This window comes from Camelus bactrianus, chromosome 11, assembly GCF_048773025.1.
Source record: "Camelus bactrianus isolate YW-2024 breed Bactrian camel chromosome 11, ASM4877302v1, whole genome shotgun sequence".
NCBI lineage: Eukaryota > Metazoa > Chordata > Mammalia > Artiodactyla > Camelidae > Camelus > Camelus bactrianus.
The window spans coordinates 30,924,413-30,942,279 of record NC_133549.1 but is presented as its reverse complement, the minus strand read 5'-3'; the positions used below and the strand labels follow the sequence as shown (position 1 = coordinate 30,942,279).

The window sequence follows — 17,867 nt, the reverse complement described above, 5'->3', positions numbered from 1 at the left end:
GGGACCTGTGATTTTATAGGAGTAGACAAGGACAGGGAGATTTCTCTTTAAGGAGCTGGCAGCTTGGCAGAGTTTTGATTTCAGCAACTTCTTGGTTTGTAATTGACTTGGCTTTTCCCCCAAGGGGATGTTTTGCCTCAGGAAAGACCATGCCCTAGAGGTGAGCCCAGTTAGCTCGCCCCCAGGCGGGCGGCCTTGGGCTGGATCTCACTGGGAGAAGCCCTCTTCAGAAAGTTTTAGAGAGCTTTGTTGTCAAGGCCCCAAGAGGATCTCTTTAGATGAGGCCACCCCTGGAGCTGCTGCCAGCCAAGAGGAGGGCTTTCCGCCCGAGGGATGGGGAGCTCCTCCTGCCGCGGCCGGCCCGTCGTCCCCCAGACTCAGGAGAGCGGGGAGGGGAGACCGGGGGCAGAATGTGTGGCTTTGGACTCAGATGATGGAGTTTGGATCCCAGATCGGCAGTGCTCCGATAACCGTGTGACTTTGGGCAACTTAATTCAGCCCTCTGAACCCATTTTTCCATCTGGAAGAGGAGATTATTGTCTCTTCAGGTAGCTGTGGACTTGAGGTAATGGTGGGGACACCTGGAGCCTGGAAGCCAGCACAGGAACAGTGGCCCCTGTGTTGTCACTGAATGTTAGCACTCAAACAGACCTCAGAGGTCACGGAGACCAGTGGTTTGCAAATCCTCCTGAGCTGCAGAGCCTCGTAGGAATACTTGCGGTGCAGGCTGGAACTAGCACATTTCGGGGGAGGGGCGGGGCTGTGGCACTGGGGGGCTCTGGACACACGGTCCCTTTCCCTCTCCACGGAGGCTCCAAGGAACGCAGTTGAAAACGACAGATCGAGTTACTGTATAGAAGAGGGAACTGAAGACCAGAGAGGGAAGGTAACTTGCCTGGGGTCACATAGCCAGAATCCAGTTGCTTGATCCCAATATTTCCCACCCGCTCCTACCTTGTGCTGGCCCAAGAAAGTGACTCGTAATAGAAAGCTTTCCCATAAATCAGAGCACTGAACACAGATCGCTCTGACTTCTGACATCATCCTTTTTTTAAAAAAATTATCCTTGAGGAGTTTGAAACATTTCATACTCTATGCATATAAAAGTTGGGGTGGAATCAAGGAAGAAAACAAGTTTTGACTTGCTTCTTCTGCACTGGCATCTTCTGTCAGCTTTTAGTGTTTTTTTATATTTTTATTGCAGTATAGTCAGTTTACGATATTATGTCAGTTTCTGGCGTACAGCACAATACCTCAGTCATACAGGAACATACATATATTCGTTTTCATATTCTTTTTCACCATAAGTTACTATAAGATACTGAATATGGCTCCCTGTGCTATACAGTATAAACTTGTTTATCTGTTTTCTATATATTGGAGCTTTTTGTGTTTTAAATAGCCTCTCCTGTTCAACCTTTGATCTCTACCATTTGTCTCCTTGGATTGTAGCTGGAAGAGAGTGTTCTTAACCCACCCTGCTACCTGCCACAGGACCATCTGCCCAGGTACAGCCTGCCTCTTGGATTCTTCTTTTCTTTCTGGCCCTGGAACTGGCTCCCAAAGGGGCATTTACACTCCTAGGGCAGAGACGGGTTGGACCCAGCTCCCGGGCAGAGGGACATGCTCACGCCATACTCATGCCTCTCTTGTTCAGTGGTATTTCTTCACTGAGGAGGAGTGAAGGCTTTGGAATTTCTTCCTTAACCAGCTCCCCTTGCACTGACAAGAGGCAGAGAGGGGCGTGCTCCAAGCACCAGCTTTGCAGACAGAAAGCCTTACCTCCAGCACTGAACCCAGGGCAAGATACCCGAGCCTCACTTTCCTCTTCTGTAAAATGGGGGTAATGTTTGCCCCATGTCTGGAACCCCCATTTCCTTGCTCTGGATGATGGGGGGTATCACACATGGGATCCTGGTGAAGATTCGGTGGGTAATGCCCACTAAAGTGCTTCATCAACTACAAAGTCCCAAGCAAACAGGAAGACTTATCAACACCCTTAAGATCCTTCAGCCTGGCTCCCCAGTGGGCCCTCACTGCTCCCCCCCACCCCGGGTCTAGTGTGTCCCACTGACCCAGGAGCCCAGAAATCGCACTGGAGTGTGTTGGCATCAGTGCTTCTGTGGGTGTGCTGCTCTGGAGGAGGTGGGTAGCCCGAGCCCTGAAAGCAGAGCCAGAGGCTTCACGTGCAGGTAGGATGGTGCTTCCGACCCAGGGTTTGGTGATCCTCCTGGCATGTCATTTTAAAGTTGCAGCACTGCTGGCCTCTGACCCATAGGAGGAAGAGAAAGTGGGACTGTTTCTGCTCAGAAATGAAAGCTCCAGGACTTACAGTTTTGGAACCAGAATTGGAACCCCCAGCTCTCCCCCTTCCCAAGTCTCTGACCTTCAGTTCAGCACGTGACTTCTGTTCACTGAGTTTCACCTTCCTCGTCTGTGACACGGGGGTTCACAGTATCTGCCTCATCCGGTTTATCAGTGAAGTGAGATCATGTGTGTGGAGTGCTTTGCACAGTACGTGGCCCAGAGTAGCTGCTCAGTTAAGGCTCGTTGGTGCTGTTAACGAGCCCCCAGTTGTTTCTATGGAACTTCAGCTGACAGAACCACAGGCCTAGGTGCCCAGAGTTAGCCTCAGTAATTCCTGCCTTCAAAAAGTACAACACTTTAATTACAATGATGTGACCACCAAGTAATATATTAACATTTTTAAGGTATTGAGGGTTTGGACTCCTACATATAAATTGGGGGCAGGGGACGTCCATAACACATGACCCCAGTATCAGAGCCAGGAGCCAGATCCCACTGGCATATCCCTGAGTGAGCCTGTAATTCACACAGGGGGCCTTACTGAGCCCACCACTGAGTGTCCATTACCACCCCCACACTGCCCCTGCCTTACGAAGTTCACTTGCTTTTCTTTCCCACTTCGCTACAGGTGTTGAGACTAATTTCCTGGGCTGATGTGCCAGGCTGTTAATGGACATCTCTTTGACAGGCCCCTGTGACTCCCAGCCCTGCCAGAATGGAGGCACATGTGTTCCAGAAGGACTGGACAGGTACCACTGCCTCTGCCCGCCGGCCTTTGGAGGGGAGGCTGACTGCGGTACGTGTGCATGAAACCTCCCAGACTCTGACCGTCCAGGGGCAGGGGAGCCCAGGCTCCTGCTTCTCATCTGCCACCCTTTTAGCTACTAGGTAGGAGCTGGCCCTTGAGTTAGTGCCACCTGCTTCTCAAGTGATACACTGAGGTACCTCAGGTGGTGGAGGGCTGGGTTGGACACGGCTCCTGGCTTCCTAGCTTTAGAATGGCTGTTGCTTGATCTCCGAGCATCTTTCAGGCTGGAGCCAGCCCAACTGGGTTCTGGTTCTGGGCAGAGTCTCTTCTCCCCTCTTCTGAGAAGAAGAGTGAAGAGCCTCAACCACTTTCGGTTTTAAAACCAAAAAATTAAGCTCATAATTGGCTTTCCCCTCTACGGTTACGAGAGTTTTAAATAAGATTATGTACGTAAAGTGCTTAGCACAGTGCTTGACTTTACAAAGGACAGGACGTGTGAAATACTAACTTAAAAAACTGGAGTGCTGAGTCAGTTGGAGTCATATGGGGGAAAAAAATAAATCTTGACTCCCTACCTCCCAAGCTAAACATCAGTTCTAGATGGAGAATAGATTTAAATGTAAAAAGCAAAGTCGTGCAGCTTCTGGAAGAAAACACAGGAGTGTATCTTCATGCTCTTGGGGTCTATAGACAGAGTTCTCCAGCAGGACACAAGGTGCACTAACCGTCATGGAAGAAGTTTGAAATAGTGAGAGCGCCGCCAGGGAGCGTGTGTCCGGCCCTAACTCTGCGACATGTGCCCTGGGCATCAGGCCTCGTAGCTTCAGTGTCTCGGCCCCCTCTCCCTCCTGGGAAGGGGGGGTTTCCTGCCCCACGTGGCGGTTGGGTGCCCCGGGTGGGACGTGGGTCTGCGTGCTCCGCGGCGTGACGGCCACTGTGATCCCGGCAGCCCCGAAGCTGAGCCTGGAGTGCCGCGTCGACGTCCTCTTCCTGCTGGCCGGCTCGGCGGGCACCACCCCGGAGGGCTTCCTGCGGGCCAAGGCCTTCGTGAAGCGGTTCGCGCAGGCGGCGCTGGGCGAGGACTCCCGGGCGCGCATCGGCGTGGCCCGCTACGCCGCCGAGCTGGCGCTGGCCGTGCCGGTGGGCGAGTACCAGGACGTGCCCGACCTGGTCCGGAGCCTGGACGCCGTGCCCTTCGGCGGCGGCGGCGGCGCCACCCTGACGGGCAGTGCCTTGCGGCAGGCGGCGGAGCGCGGCTTCGGGAGCGCCGCCAGGACGGGCCAGGACCGGCCCCGCCGGGCGGTGGTCCTGATGACCGAGGCGCGCTCCCAGGACGAGGTGGCCGGCCCGGCGCGTTTCGCGAGGGCCCGGGAGCTGCTGCTGCTGGGCGTGGGCAGCGAGGCCGTGCGGGCGGAGCTGGAGGAGATCACGGGCAGCCCGGAGCGCGTCATGGTCTACACCGGCCCGCAGGACCTGTTCAGCCAAATCCCAAAGCTGCACGGGAAGCTATGCAGCCGGCAGCGCCCAGGTAAGGACCAGTCCCTGCTCTGGTGCCAGCCGCAGACCGGCTTCACCGGACCTGGGGCCAGCTGGGCAGTGGCGGGCTTTCTCCTTTTGGTAACGATTTCATCAGGGTCCGTGATGGGGGCTGGAACCACAGCCTCACTCTTATATACTAGCCCTGTCAGGATTAACTTTGTCGGTATACTGGTCAGTAAAATGGGACTAAGAGTAGCACCCCCGAGGGGCTTTTGTAAGATTAAGTAAGACAAGCAACTTAACACACTTAGTACCGAGTAAGCTCACTCAGTAAGTGCACTCCGAGTGGTAGGTATTGATATTTATTATTATTCGTGGTTGTTTATTGTTATTGTTGATAAGGAGCTCTGAACTTAGTAAATGTGCCACACAAGCGCAGCTTCCCAGTTTCTTTTTGGCAAATCAGAGAAAGAAATGCCTTCCTAGCACCCCCACTCGCCTGCACTGGCACACACACCTGGAACAAACCTTTCGTGAAATACTTGTCCTTTCTGAAACTGGGGATGCGTTCTGACCGTAATTCTGTTCAGTTTTATGACCCATATTGATGTCGAGACCCACCATGGCAGGGTACTCTGGAGAACACTGCCCTGGGAAGGAGACATTCCCACCTAGGGAGTAGGGGCCTGGTCCATGGTCAGAGACATAATAGCTGAAACAGATCCTCCATGGGGAGCCCCGATTTCTCCTCTAGAGCCCCGGTCAGCAGCAGGGAGCTGCATGTGGAATTCAGCTTCTCAGCCCCCGATGTCACTCTCACCAGAGGTGAGACCTTCCCTTCTGCAGGGGAGGGACAGGGGTCTGCCTGCCCACTTCCAGGGTGCCCCTCCAGTCTCATCTCCCCTTGGCAGCCAGAGGGGTTTTTTTTTTTTAAAATAGTGACAACAGTGGAGTCCCCATGTACTCCACATCCAGTGTCCCTCTTAGAAGATTTTAACCATGTACAGTTGTCACAATTAATGAACCAATATTGACACATTATTATATTTATTTATTTATTGAAGTACAGTCAATTACAGTGTGTCAACTTCTGGTGTACAGCACAATGTCCAGTCATGCATATACGTACATATATTTGTTTTCATTTTTTTTTCATTAAGGGTTATTACAACATATCGAACATAGTTCCCTGTGCTATACAGAAGAAACTTTAAAAAATCTATATGTATACAGGCTAACATTTGTAAATTTCAAATTCCCAAATTTATTCCTTCCCACCCCCTTTCCCCGGTAACCATAAGATTGTTTACCATGTCTGCGAGTCTGTTTCTGTTTTATAGACGAGTTCATAGTGTCCTTTTTTTTTCTTTTTTAAGATTCCACATATGAATTATATCATATGGTATTTTTCTTTCCCTTTCTGGCTTGCTTCACTTAGAATGACGATCTCTAGGTCCATCCATGTTGCTGCAAATGGCATTATTTTAGTCTTTTTTATGGATGAGCAGTATTCCATTGTATAAATATACCACAACTTCTTTATCTAGTCATCTGTTGATAGACATTTAGGTTGCTTCTGTGTCTTGGCTATTGCATATAGTGCTGCTATGAACATTGGGTGCATGTATTTTTTCAAATTAGAGTTCCCTCTGAATATATACCCAGAAGTGGGATTGCTGTAGGTCTGTTTTTACTTTTTTGAAGAATCTCCATACTGTTTTCCACAGTGGCTGCACCAAGCTACATTCCCACCAGCAGTGTAGGAGGGTGCCCTTTTCTCCACACCCTCTCCAGCATTTATTCATGGACTTCTGAATGATGGCCATTCTGACTAGTGTGAGGTGACACCTCGTTGTAGCTTTGATTTGCATTTCTCTGATGATTAGTGATATTGAGCATTTTTTCATGTGCCTGTTAGCCATTTGTAGACACATTATTGTTTATTAAAGTCTATACTTTATTCAGACCTCCTTAGTTGTCACATAATGTCCTTTTTCTGTTCCGAGGATCCCATCCAGGACACATTACGTTGAGTCACCTTGTCTTCTTAGGCTCCTCTTGGCTGTGACAGTTTCTCAGACTTTCCTTGTGATGGGGCGGTTTTTTAAAAACCAGTGAATGAGAGCCTCTTACTCCATCCTTTACATAATGGAACAGGTGAAGTCCCAGAGCTCAGTGGTGTACAAGTTGCAGGTGTGTATTCCTCTCATGTCACAGTTCAGAGGTGAGCAGCCTGGGTAGCAGGGTGGCTAGGCTGTGTTATGGTTCCACCTCTAACTCCAAGGTCACGGTTTCTCAGACAGCAGGAAGAGGGCAACGGGGGAGTGGAAGGCAAGCAGGTTTCTTTTGAGGACATAACTTGGAAATTGCACAATTACTTTCAGTCACATCCCATCAGATAGAACTGGTCACGTGGCCACACTTAGCTGCCAGGGAAGCTAGGAATGTGGTCTAGCTGGGCATTCATGGGTCCTGCTGATATTCTAGGAGAGGGTGGAGGACAGATACGCAGTGGACAGACAGCAGACTAGCTGACCTGGGCTCTGCTTACTGCAGTGCAGTCCTCACTTTGCTGCCCCCAGAGGTCCACTCTGCTTGCTTTTTCTGCAGGCTGCCAGGCCCAGTCGCTGGACCTGGTCTTCATGTTGGATGCTTCAGCCTCAGTGGGGCCTGAGAACTTCGCCCAGATGCAGAGCTTCGTGAGAAGCTGCGCCCTCCAGTTTGATGTGAACCCAGACGTGACGCAGATCGGCCTGGTGGTGTATGGCGCCCGGGTCCAGACTGCCTTCAGGCTGGATACCCACCTCACCCGTGCTGCGGTGTTGCGGGCCATGAGCCAGGCCCCCTACCTGGGCGGGGCGGGCTCGACAGGCATGGCCTTGCTGCACATCTATGACAAGGTGATGGTGGTCCACAAGGGTGCCCGGCCTGGTGTCCCCAAGGCTGTGGTGGTGGTCACGGGCGGGAGTGGGGCGGAGGATGCAGCTGTCCCTGCCCAGAAGCTGAGGGACAACGGCGTCTCTGTCTTGGTGGTGGGCGTGGGGCCTGTCCTGACGGAGGCACTGCGGAGGCTTGCAGGTCCCCGGGACTCCCTGATCCACGTGGCAGCTTACGAAGACCTGAGGCACCACCAGGACATGCTCATGGAGTGGATATGCCAAGGTGAGTGGCTGCCTCCAGGCAGAGGCCCTCGGCCCGAGCCTTCACGTACACCGTTCCAGGGAAGCAGCTCCTCCCGGCTACCCGGGGCCTCCCACGTGCCGGGCTCTGTGCTGAATCCCACGCTCACATGAAACCCCGCAGGGAGCGTGTGCCCAGCTGTCCCCATTTGGCAGAGAATTTAACACAGGCACCTCTTCCCAGACTTGAGAATGAATGCACCCCACTTAAACAGAAGACTTTGTTAGGATACCCACAGGACCCCACGTTGGCACTGACCTTTTAGGAGCAGACATAGCCAGGCCAGCCTGACTCCGAGGCTCCCTTTTGGCAGTGACATCCTTTCCACGTTTTTAAGTCTATGGCCCTAATGATAATAGTAAGCACTGCCGTGTGCACAGCTCACCAGAGAGTCTCCAAACACCTGTGGGAAAGTTGGGTGGACACTGGGTCTCTGACTAGCCATGCAGTTTAGGGTCCAGCCGTGTGCTAACCTGTTGCCCAAGGGCTCATGGAGACACCAAGATGTATAAGACTCTACTCCAGTGGCTTCGCCTCTCTCTGGGCTTCCTTGGAGGAGGGTCTCTGGGGCTGACCCAGGCGGGCCTGCTGGCTAGTCCTCCCTTGCAGAAGCCAAGCGGCCAGTTAACCCCTGCAGACCCAGCCCGTGCCTGAACAAGGGCACCTGCGTCCTGCACGACGGGAGCTACCGCTGCGAGTGCCGTGCCGGCGGGGAGGGCCCCCACTGTGAGCGCCGTAAGTGGGGCTCCTGCTCGCTCGTGGGAGCTGGGTGGGGGCGGGGGTGGTGGTGTGCGTCCTCCTAGGCCCCAGGACCGAGCCGAGGGAGGTTCTCGGGCATTGATGGAAGGAATCACTCATTTGTTCATTAGTGCTTGAAACATTTAGTGGGTGCCTCTGGCCTCCCAGGTGCCGTTCCAGGTGCTGGGAACAGAGCAGGAAACGAGACAGTAGGAACCTCTGCCCTGATGGAGCTTCCACTCCAGTGAGGGAGGGAGGCAGCAAATAAGTGCCGCATGTAGTGTATTAGTGCCGAGCACAGTCTAGTTAAAGAAAATGTATGGTGACTGGGAGGAAGGCTTCCCAGGGCAGCCTCGGGCAGGAGCACAGCGGATCCAGGGCACAGACCGCAGGCCCGGATCCAGGTGGGTGCATAGATGTGCAAGTGGTGGGGAAGGCAGAGTTCTTTTTTGAGTGTTTCTGTTTGCTCAGTGAGATGGGACCGTCCATCAGCTGAGAGAGAGGATGGGGAGGAAGTGCTGGCAGTTCGAGGAGAGAGGAGAATCACTGTCCAGGGGAAAGACACAGAGAACGAGTGTTGGGCAGCATCCCGGGCCCACCGGTGGCCACAGTTCATGGATTTAAAGTGAGAACAGCCAGCAGTGGCTAGAAGACAATTCCCGCTGGAGCCCAGGGTCTCCGGGCACTGGCAGAGGCGGGCTTCCGAGGGCCGGGAGTGACATGAGGGGCCCCTTCTGCTGGGCGTACAGAGTAAGAGCGAGATGTGATGGGGCCCGTTAGGCTGCTGATTGGTTGAGAAGAGGGCTCAGACGCTCCTCCCTCAGTGTGCACTTCTTTCCCAGGGACCTTGAGGGGAGATGCCCCCAGGATACGTGGCTCCAGCCCAGAGCCTGCAGGAGAGCAGCAGCCCTCCCAGCTGCTACCGAGAAGGCCCGGGCCCCCTGGGCGCTGAGGGGGGGCCTGCCCTCAGTGGAGCATCCTGTCTCATGCGGCCCTTTTGAGTGTCTGCCTCTGGCTGTGTCTGGAATCCTCCTGCCCTGCTTCCCGACCCAGGGAGAAGAGAGGGCTCGGCTGGAGATGACCCTGCTTAGGGACATGGTAGCAGTGGATTTCACCCTCTAACAACGATGTTGAAAACTCTACACGTGAAAAGTAAGTACCTACTGGGCTGGACCTGGTTGTGCCCTGCCAAGCTGGTGTCATCTGCCACCTTTCCCCTGAGGAGGAACAGAGGAACCTGGAGACTTCTGATGGCCTGTTGGAAGCTCACTTTGCCCACGACAAATGCTAAATAGAATGTTGTTGGGACAGTCATGCCCAACAGACAGCAGCGATGCGGGTGTCATTCAGAGCACTGCCGCCGTGGCATTTCAGGATGGACCCGGCGTGGACCTTCTCACACATCTTTCCCCTGAGATGTCCTGGGTGCATTCGTTCTTAGTTTGACAAGGTGCTCGAGTGGCATTTGTGCCTTGTTCCGGGACTGGATGTGTGTGTGTGTGGGGGGGGGGAGTTGGAATGGCCAGACTGGAAGGTGAGCGATCGCTTGTGAGGGATGGGCTAAGTGTGCAAACAGCCCGGGTCTCCAGGGGACACGTGAGCTTGGCCTGGGCACTGAGCAGCACTCCCTCCCAGGGGCTTCTATGAGTTTACTTAGGAGGGTTAATTGTGGGGTGTTTCTGAGTCCTTATCTTACTCTGCCTTTTGGGAACAAAAAGAATTCTTAAACTCAATACAGAATAAAGAAATTTAGGGGAGTTTTGCTTTTTTAGGCATAAATCTCAAGTTGTCTAGATTTTGGTTTTATTTTGCTTTTATGCCTCGTTTTTAAAGGACTGTTTCAAAGAATGATGTTGATTATTTAACAGGAGTATTTGTATCTAAATGGCAAAAAGGCTTAGCTGGAATATTGTCTGGTGAGCTAGGCACTTGTTCACCCCCGCAGTATTTAGGGATCAGTTTCCCCCCTGGGTAGTAGTGTTTGGAGTTGGATTTTCAGTAGAAGCTTTTGTAAATTTAAAACCAGATACTTTATCATAGTTTTTCATATAAATACCTTAATGTGATGTTTTATATGCAAACATTCAAGACTACCTTGATTTAAATACTGCTTAGCTTTAAGAACTTCAGGATTTCTGGTGCTAGAGAAGTTCTCGAAAGGTTATCACCATGGTTTTTGTTAGATGTTAAAAATGAGTCCGGTGTGCCAAGCACTGTGCATGACAGTCATTTGCATTCAAGGGATATTTTCATTCCTGTTATTACTCTTGCCTTGACAGAAGGCGACATCAGAGCAGGGTCACATGTCCACCTTGGCAGGTGCCAACAGCTGACGTCAAAGAATTTACATGAATCCATTGTCTTTAACAGCAATGTAATCATTTCGTAGTGTAGGCTCTTGGTCTGGTTCAGGGCTGATATTTGGATGTCCCATTTGAACTGGACTTAAAAAAAAAAAAACTATAAAACTGTGGGCCCTGGGCTTACATGTTAAAGGATATACTGTTTCTAATTTTAGGTCGCAGCCCTTGAACTGTTTTGTTTTACCTTTTCAAGTGAAGGTGCCACTGAAGAGGTCAACCCTTTCACTGTCCCTGGTGCATCAAAGGGAATTCCTAACAAGACAGCCTTAAGCCATTTTTTTTCCCCAGCCAACCCTTCTTCTTTCTTTTAAAAGAAACTAGCTTTTAATCATACATGTAATATATAAATTTGCTCTCCTTGGAAAAACATTGCAGGTAAGTCGTAAAATAAGATTTTCTCTGAATGACCCTGATTCCGGCCAACTTGCTAAATGTTCTAGTTCTAATAGTTGATTATTTGATTCTCTTGCTTTTCTAGAAAGATATCGTTTACACGTGATGACAGTTTTGTCTCTTGTCGAAATGTTATACTCCTTTTTCTTGTCTAGGACCTCCAGAATCACGTTTTAAAAAGTAGTGGCAACAGCATGTATCTGGTCCTTGACTTGAAGGGACTTTTTCATCAGTATGTGTTATTTCCTGTGGATTACTTGATAGGCAAAGCTTACTTCTGTTGCTGGATTACAAGGAGTGTTTATTAGAAGTGTTGAGATTTGTGGTTTTTCTTCTTTCTTTGAGATGATTTCCCCCCCCACATGTAATCTGTTAATATGACAAATTACCCATTAGTATATTTTCAGTTGTTGAACCACCTTTGATTTCTTGGATAAATGCTATCTGGCCGTGATACTTGATTCTTTAAACACTGCTGAATTTCATTTGCCAATATTTTTAAAGATTTTTTTCATCTATGTCCAAGAATGAGATTTAGGTTTTCTCCCACAGAATGTGTTGGAATTTTGGTGTGAGAGCTCTGCGAACTTTCTCAAATGGAAAATACATAGTCCTCAAACCTTCAATCTGCTATATTCATAGCATTTTCTTGTAAGGTAAAAGTCTGTCTTATAAGTATCTGAACTTCAGGCTTCCTTTTCATTTCTGCCATTCAATATTGCCTTAGGCCATCTTCTTATTGTTTTAGTCTTTTCAATGAGTCAGAGATTTGGTTTTGTCATTTTTTAAAACAAGCATGTTTATGCTATGAACTTTCTTAATTATTACTACTCGGGCAACTTTCCAAGTATTGGTATGTTTCTTTCCCCCAGGAACTATTTAGGAGTGTATTTAACTTCTAGGAGTACTGATTTTTCAATTAGGTATGATCAGCTTCTGAAGATGTTACTTATGGGTTACACTATTAAAATTTTTTTTCAGCCTTTTAAGGAGGTTTAAAGTCTCCTGCTAAGATCCCACCTTGTCGTTCTAGCAGTTTTCACTGCACATAGTTTGAAGTTCAGTGTGTAAGTAACCATGATGTTTCCCCTTGCAGGCCGTTGCCCCAAGTCTCTCCATGAAAGACAAGAAAACCCAAAATACAATTAACATTTTATTAAAAAAAAAATCTAACTCACCACTTGGGACACCAAGTATTTATGACAAAGGAAAGAAATGCCCTGGGATTAGAAAGACAAATAAGAATCAAAAGACCTTTAGTTCTCAGGAACCAGGGTTAGAGGACGCTGGTTCAGAGCCCCCAGAAATGAGGCAGAGATGCTAGTTGAAATGTTTCAGCCTGTGTTAACAGTGCCATCGGAAGAGAACCGGCAGCACACAGGACAGCACTCCAATTTTGAGAGAAGAAAGCGACCACCAAAAACAAAATTCACCCCTTTTTCCTTGGGAAGGGCCTGGACATTATGCACAACTTGAAAAACCGGGACTAAGAGAGCATTATATTAAATAACTCTTCCCTTAAAAATGACCTCGCCACAGGACTGAATCTGTAAACACAGGGTAATCTTGCTTCTATGGTAATGTAAAAAGTCAGTTAAATCTCCAAAGACACTTTTGACTGTTCTAAATTACAAGATTTTAAACATTTTCTTCTATATAGTACAGCATCACAAAATTTTATTTAAAACCAATTGATTCAGGCCTGTTTAAGGCTGAAAAAAAAAGTCCTTAATTTACTGGGAACTGTGCCTCAGCTTGGTCCCAAATATTTCCCCCATCACCATTTTTCAAAAAACCATAGATGGTTTACACAGTGGAAGAAAAGGACAGTTTAACCCCAGACACTGCTAAGAATTGGATAGGAGATGCCAGTCAGGAGTTTAGATCTTCTTGATCACCAAAGCCATGTGATCAGTGGGACAGGGCCCTGCTACCTTGATTTCTCTTCCACAGAAGTGTCAACATCAGAAGCTTTTCACTTAAAAAAGCTTGATCAAGCAATTGATGAAAACTTCAAGGAAGAAACACAAAATACCCCTAAACACAGCAATGTCTTGTTTACAACCAATAGACTAAGTAACAAAAAGGCTTTTTTGGAGATCTGTTGTCTTACTTCCTTTGGCTCTCCAAAGGGACAGAGCCGCCTCTTAGCTGAAGCTTTCCATCCACAGAACCCCAGCGCTTCCTTTTGCTTGTAAACAGACTCACCCTTTCACAGAGTTGCTGCTTTAATGAAGACGGTAACACAGCAGGATTGTCACCAAGGTCCGTATCGATGGGAGGGTCTTTAGACGAAGCTTGTTTCCTAACTCGTTCCTTTCTTCTCCCATTCCTAGGGTACCAGTCAAACACCAGCATCCCCCCCCACAAAGAAGAAAGTTAGTTATCCTCTGTAGCAACCTACCTCTAAGCAGAAGCAGCTACGAGTAGGGACAGCAACTGAGGTTCAGCCCCTGTGTGTTCCCCACCGCTTGGAGCACTGATTAAGAGATGTCTGAGGCCATGGCGCAGCAGATGGTGGGGCAAGGATTTCAGCCACGGCAGTGTTTCATGTGTTTGTGTGGATTTAATACTTATTTTAAGCACCTGCACCAATGACTGTCTCCAGCAGGTAAGCAGGACAGAAACAAGGAGCAGAGCCTGCCAAAAACACAGGCAGCTCTAGGCATGTTCTTTACTGTACAAACGAGTAAAGGATTCATAACACTTTTCATCTAGCCCTCAGGGAAAAACCCAGTTGGCATCTGCTCCTTGTTTACCCCTTACTGAGACTTTGCCACCAGCTGGCTGGGCCACTTCAGGCAAATCACGTCACCTGTCTGAATCTGCTGCTTTAGTTTTCCTGGTAGAAGTCCTTCAGTCACTGAGGTTTGGTTTTTTTTTTTTTTTTCAAGTTATTGGAAAACTCTCCAGCCCCAATCTGTCTCTGAACTGCAGCTGTCCCCCTGGAATTACTGATAACCACGTGGTGGTGCATGGATTCAGGTACCCTCAGGCTGACGCGTCAGGTCACCAAACTGAGCGCAGGCACCTTTCCGGTTGGTCTCTGCCAAAGGCACAGCGAAGCCCTAGCCCCTGCCTCTCTTCTGCTGAGAGCAGCGCCCTCACTCAGAGCAGTGCCCCCCGGGTCAGAAGGGAGCCCCGCCGTAGAGACAGTTCTGCTGTCTACCGGCAGCCCCGAAAGAGGCCGGGAGGGACCACTTACCTTGGCTTTCTGGAGGACAGTGCCTTTGCCCGTGACCATGACCGACAGAGGCCTATTCTTGAGCGCAGTTGCTGAGTTGACTGGGGTACAGTCGGGGACAGGAGCTAGGGTGGCAGCTTTGGGCTGTGGTGATGGGGGAGAGCCAGGGCACAGAGTTAAGGAGAGGGAGGTGGACCCAGCCCCACCTAGCCCCAGGCCAGGAGGCCCTGCCAGCAGCTCAGAGGACCATGGCTCCCGGACTCACTCGGGGGCTCGCGTTCTCCAGGTGGGTGGTGTCCACTGTGGTGCCCAGCGTCACGGGCCCCGCCTCGGCCTTCTTCAGGTTGTCCTTCACCTCCACAATGCTGAGCTCCAGGTCCACACGCCTGCGCTCCTCCGTCCTGCACTCCTCGTCAATCTCCTTCAGCTTCTGCTCCAAGTTGGCCACCACGGCCTTGTCTGCAAAGATTAAGTCAGCTGCAGGGAACAGCCCTTCCAGCCAGACGCCCTGCTTGGGGGGAGGTGGGATTTATACACTCACCACTCCAGAATAGGACCCTACATGGCCACGGACCACAGCTCTGGCTCCGACACTCAGAGCTGGGATGGGCCTGTGTGTGGTGAGCAACTCCAAGCCCAAGTCCCGTGTCTGTATTCTGGGAGGCCCCGGAGGACGAGCTCTGCATTCACAAGAGGGCCTGAGTCTGGGGTCCCAGGCCCTTCTGGTAGGTTCTTAGAGGCTCGGTCGTTTTGATACCTGCTATTGTGACAGCGACCCCAAAGGCGTAGAAAAGCTTTATTAATGACCCTTGGAGGATGGCTGGGCTGTTTCAAGCTGCCCCAACCCTTCTGGCACGGGGTGCTTCCCTGGGCCTCACGGAGCAGTGGCCCTGCATGCCGGCACCATCTCAGCCCTGTTGCATGCTTCCCTCTCACCCCAGAGGTCTCAGGTTGGTCAGAAGATGGGCCAAGAAATACACATTTGTTTCAAGTGAAAATCAAACACTGAAGGTCTAAACACATTTTTAGAGATTTTCTCCTTTAACCAGCTTTTTAAATTCCATCCTGGTCCAGGACAGCAGCCTTTCAGACAGGATGGAGGGGAAGGACTGCAGGAAGCACCACCTGTGCCAGACGCTGAGGGGAGGGGCTGCAGGCCGCGTGCACAGATCTGGGTTCTTCCCACAGAAAGCCGAGGCCCCTTACCCGTGCATTTGAGCAGGGTCTCCTTCAGCTCTCGTTTCTCCTTCCGGAGCTGAGCCAGGTGCCCCCGGATTTCTTCCTTCTGCTTCTCCAGCCTCTCCTTCTCCTCTGTGTACCGTTTCACCTCAGCTTCTGTCCTGTTCTTGCCCAGTTTGATCTCTATAGGAGCAGAGAGGGGCGCCCCTTAGGTCAGCCAGGCTGGCACAAGGGCTGTCCCCACCCACGCTGTGGGCTCAGACAGAACCCAGGGCTTGGCAGCAGATTAGAGCTGGACACCAGGCCAGCCAAGCAGGGACAGAAAAGGAGACTGGGCCTGCCTTTTCTTTGCTGTGTGACATTTAGCAAGTCCCTTCACCTCTCTGATCCTTTGTTTCCTCACCTGAAAGGGAGGGGATCAGGCTAACTTCTCTAAACCATTTCCCAAACATCCAACTCTTATCTAGGACAGACACCTACCTGCACTGGTTGCCTTCAGCCTGTCCTTCACAGGGGGGCTGGCCCCAGCTGGGGTGATGGCCGCAGCATCAGGGCAGCTCGGTGAGGAGGTTTTCTGCTGTTCAGTCTGGATTTTGACTGCTGCGAGTCTCAGGGAAGGCTCCTCGGGTTCCAGACTCTCCTGCTGCATCTGCTTTGGAATAAAGCAGGCACCACTCAGCTGGCTGAGGGGCCGGGAAGGTGACGCCGGCTCATCTGCTGGGGGACAGCCTGTACCTCCAACTCAGGGTTCTCTGGAGGCTTCACGAGGGACTCCTCAAGGGCTGGGGCAGGGGCAGGGTCTGCAGGGAGGGCCTCAGCTGGAGGGTCCTGGTGGGGTGGCGTGGAGAGGGGGTCCTGGGCCTGGGCCTGGGCCTGGGCCTGGGCCCCGCCAGCGCCGTGCAGGAAGGACTTGACTGGTGTGAGGTCCAGGTATACCCGGTCGAGCTCGGGCTGGCTTGGAGCATCTGTCACAGGGGCAGCCTCCTCTGGGGTTTCCACCTGCACAGGAAAGGGTCAGATGGCTTTGAACATTGCCTCTGCTCCCTGGGCCCTGCAGGGGACACGAGCCCTGCCGCAGAGCTCCAGTCCCTTCCTTGTGCCAGAGTTCGCAGGACCTTCCTCCTGGGGAGCCCCCTGCTGAGCTGAAAGGTCCGGGGTCACACCCAGGGTTTGCCATTCAAGAGATGGGAGACACAGGAGACGGTACTTCATTTTCCGGACCCTTATTTCCTCATCTGTAGAGAAGAGACTAGTAGTGCCTCTCTCTAAGGCAGCTGGGATGAAATGAGATAACCCACAGATGCCCTCAGCACAGCCCAGACTCCCATGCCCAGTTAGTGGGACCTGCTGTCAGTGTGACGATCCCACCTTGGCTGACAGCTTGAGCCTCAAAGACTAATGGTGTCTGGACAGCTACATGTACGAGAAGGAGATTAGAACATTTCCTCACACTCTACACAGAAAGCAACTCAACATGAAAGACCTCAAACCATAAACCTCCTCAAAGGGAACATAGGCAGAACACTCTGTGACATAAAAGCAGAAGTAAACAGATGGGATCTAATTAAACTGAGAAACTTCTGCACAGCAAAGGAAACCACTGACAAAAAGAAAAAGCCACCTACAGAATGGGAGAAAAGATTTGCAAATGATATGACTGACAGGGGATTAACAGCCAAGATACATAAACAGCTCATACAACTCCATATCAAAAAAAAAAATTTTTTAATGGGCAGAAGTCTTGAATGTTTTTCCAAAGACAGATGGCTCACAGGCATGTAAAAAGATGCTGATCATCACTAATTATTAAGGAAATGCAGAGATACTACCTCACACCTGTCAGTGTCTATCTTCAAAACGTCTACAAATAACAAATGATGGGAATGTGGAGAAGACGGAACACTAGTCTGCTGCTGGTAGGGATGTAAACTGGTGCAGCCACTATGGAAAACAGTATGGAGGTTCCTTGAAAAACTAAAAATAGAACTACCCTGTGATTCAGCAACCTTGGTACAGAACCAGAAAAAGGCAAAAACAGTAATTTGAAAATATACGTGCACCACAACATTTGTAGCAGCACTATTTACATAGCCAAGATACTGAAGCAACCCAGTGTCCATCAAAAGATGAATGAATAAAGAACATACACACACAGGCACACACACACTGGAATATTACATAGCTGTGAGAAAGAATGAAATTCTGCCATTTGCAGCAAAATGGATGGACCTAGAGAATACTATGCTTAGTGAAGTAAGTCAGACAGAGAAAGACAAATACTGTATGATATCACATA

At 50.4% G+C, this 17,867-nt stretch overlaps 2 protein-coding genes across 13 annotated transcripts in view; one reads left to right on the top strand and one right to left on the bottom strand.

Annotated features, from left to right (window-relative positions):
• The window catches only part of VWA2 (von Willebrand factor A domain containing 2), a 48,591-nt gene extending 34,355 nt beyond the window's left edge, over positions 1-14,236 (top strand). For 2 of the 6 annotated variants that reach the window (XM_074373584.1, XM_074373582.1), the window contains 6 exons: positions 1,453-1,508; positions 2,996-3,103; positions 4,005-4,583; positions 7,145-7,696; positions 8,324-8,449; positions 9,295-11,834. In XM_074373584.1, the coding sequence (XP_074229685.1) occupies positions 1,453-1,508; positions 2,996-3,103; positions 4,005-4,583; positions 7,145-7,696; positions 8,324-8,449; positions 9,295-9,404 (1,531 nt within the window). In that variant the 3' untranslated portion in view covers positions 9,405-11,834. Of the gene's footprint in view, positions 1-1,452; positions 1,509-2,995; positions 3,104-4,004; positions 4,584-7,144; positions 7,697-8,310; positions 8,450-8,620; positions 9,095-9,294; positions 11,835-13,544; positions 13,820-14,102 lie in introns of those variants that run through there. The other 4 variants (XR_012510123.1, XR_012510124.1, XR_012510125.1 and 1 more) reach the window with 4 other exon arrangements.
• Positions 12,349-17,867, bottom strand: part of AFAP1L2 (actin filament associated protein 1 like 2) — a 91,062-nt gene continuing 85,543 nt past the window's right edge. For 3 of the 7 annotated variants that reach the window (XM_074373577.1, XM_074373575.1, XM_074373580.1), the window contains 6 exons: positions 16,307-16,570; positions 16,052-16,223; positions 15,599-15,754; positions 14,658-14,851; positions 14,415-14,536; positions 12,349-13,561 (listed from right to left, as the gene is read on the bottom strand). In XM_074373577.1, the coding sequence (XP_074229678.1) occupies positions 13,318-13,561; positions 14,415-14,536; positions 14,658-14,851; positions 15,599-15,754; positions 16,052-16,223; positions 16,307-16,570 (1,152 nt within the window). In that variant the 3' untranslated portion in view covers positions 12,349-13,317. Of the gene's footprint in view, positions 13,562-14,413; positions 14,537-14,657; positions 14,852-15,598; positions 15,755-16,051; positions 16,224-16,306; positions 16,571-17,867 lie in introns of all 7 variants that reach the window. The other 4 variants (XM_074373581.1, XM_074373578.1, XM_074373576.1 and 1 more) reach the window with 3 other exon arrangements.